At 38.6% G+C, this 1,875-nt stretch overlaps 1 protein-coding gene across 1 annotated transcript; it reads left to right on the top strand.

The window, feature by feature from the left end:
• Positions 1–784: 784 nt before the first annotated feature.
• Positions 785–1,596, top strand: LOC112824031 (large ribosomal subunit protein uL30-like). The gene has a single exon (XM_073896018.1). The coding sequence runs from the start codon at positions 976–978 to the stop codon at positions 1,435–1,437; it is 462 nt and encodes a 153-aa protein (XP_073752119.1). The 5' UTR covers positions 785–975; the 3' UTR covers positions 1,438–1,596.
• The last annotated feature ends 279 nt before the right edge of the window (positions 1,597–1,875 follow it).

Raw genomic sequence — 1,875 nt, 5'->3', positions numbered from 1 at the left:
AAGATAAAGGAATAGTTAACTTTTTACTCTGTTGTATTGTGTGAATCCTTTTAAAGAATGTGTACTTATCACTTGCTTGTGCAATTAAATAAAAAAAAGTTCATGCGATGAAGGGGTTGAAGGGATACCAGAGAGAGGAAATAATAGCAAAGGTACAGAGACTTTAGCCCAGGAGAATGCATTATATTCAGGGAGGTACGGTACACATTGTATGGCTGTCCTATAATGAGCCTAAAGGGAAATGTCAGGAAATCAAATTAGAGAGTTAGATTTGGGCCAACCCAATTGTGTAGGCTCTTAGAGTAGGTAAACAGAAAAGCATGAGAGCATTAGCCAGCAAAGGTGAAGGAGGAAGGCATGGAGGATACCAGAGATAAGAGGTAAAATCTACTAACTTGACTCAGAGATATGGAAGGTAAATGAGCCCTGTCTCAACTGAGTTCTGCAAGAGAATTAAACCCTAGTGCCCTAAGGCTTCTATTATATGTAATGGATTAATTTCCTGTGCATCTGGAATAGTATTAATTATGTACTGATCCTTGGAAAAATTGAGAAATAATTTTTTTGTGTGTTCAAATAAAGGTCCTAGATTGAGAAAGGCCTTGGTAATTGTGTGGAAGATTGTTTTTTATTATTTTCTAAAATATGTCCTATATGTGTAGAAGCAAATATGAGTTTAGTTTTCATTGTATTGAATTTGAGGTATTTATGGGACATTTGGAAAGAGAGATGGGATAGCTAGATGAGTAAAAGATTTCTAGTTTGTCCTCTTGTCTGGCTGGAACCATGGAGGGTGCAGAAGAGAAGAAAAAGAAGGTTCCTGCTGTGCCAGAAACCCTTAAGAAGAAGTGAAGGAATTTCACAGAGTTGAAGATCAAGCGTCTGAGGAAGAAGTTTGCTCAGAAGATGCTTTGAAAGGCAAAAAGGAAGCTTATCTATGAAAAAGCTAAGCATTACCACAAGGAATATAGGTAGATGTACAGAACTGAGATTCGAATGGCAAGGATGGCAAGAAAAGCTGGCAACTCCTACGTACCTGCAGAACCCAAATTGGCATTTGTCATCAGGATCAGAGGTATCAGTGGTGTGAGCCCAAAGGTTCGGAAGGTGTTGCAGCTTCTTCACCTTCGCCAGATCTTCAATGGCACCTTTGTTAAGCTCAACAAGGCTTCAGTTAACATGCTAAGGATTGTGGAACCTTATATAGCATGGGGGTACCCAAACCTGAAGTCGGTGAATGAATTGATCTACAAGCGTGGTTATGGAAAAATCAACAAGAAGCGAATTGCCCTGACAGATAACACGTTGATTGCCCGATCTCTTGGTAAATATGGCATCATCTGCATGGAGGATCTGATTCACGAGATCTATACTGTTGGAAAACGTTTCAAAGAAGCAAACAACTTTTTAGGGCCCTTCAAATTATCTTCTCCATGAGGGGGAATGAAGAAAAAGACCACCCATTTTGTAGGAGGTGGAGATGCTGGTAACAGGGAAGACCAGATCAATAGGCTTATTAGAAGGATGAACTAAGGTATCTGCCATGATTATTTTTGTAATCTGGTCAGTTAATAAATGACTACTCTCAAATGGAAATGTTTTGTTGTCTTGGTGACTTTTTGCTAGCCTGACTCTGCTGTCCCTTAACTATTAAAGCAAATCTTGGTGTGTGATAAAAGTCATCAACCTTTGCGTGCAAAACTAGGGTCTAGTTTGTATCTTGGTGGAAAACATTCCTTGGGTTTATTGAAGACTCTTCTGTACAAAGAATATATCTTAATTTTTCACTTTTGAATTGTGCCACTGAGTTAGCCAAGATAGGTCTGTTCTAAGAAAACCTATTTCATAGGACTTTGTGCATGATTTACAAATAAA

Source organism: Callorhinus ursinus, unplaced genomic scaffold, assembly GCF_003265705.2.
Source record: "Callorhinus ursinus isolate GAN/ISIS: 27379988/994484 unplaced genomic scaffold, GSC_fseal_2.0 scaffold9, whole genome shotgun sequence".
In the NCBI taxonomy this organism is placed as follows: Eukaryota; Metazoa; Chordata; class Mammalia; order Carnivora; family Otariidae; genus Callorhinus; species Callorhinus ursinus.
Note: the sequence above shows the minus strand (reverse complement) of the source record. Positions and strands in the feature narration are given on the sequence as shown.

What these genes read in the sequence shown, in the direction of transcription:
- LOC112824031 (XM_073896018.1), top strand. Translation starts at nt 976, where the DNA reads ATGTACAGAACTGAGATTCGAATGGCAAGGATGGCAAGAAAAGCTGGC.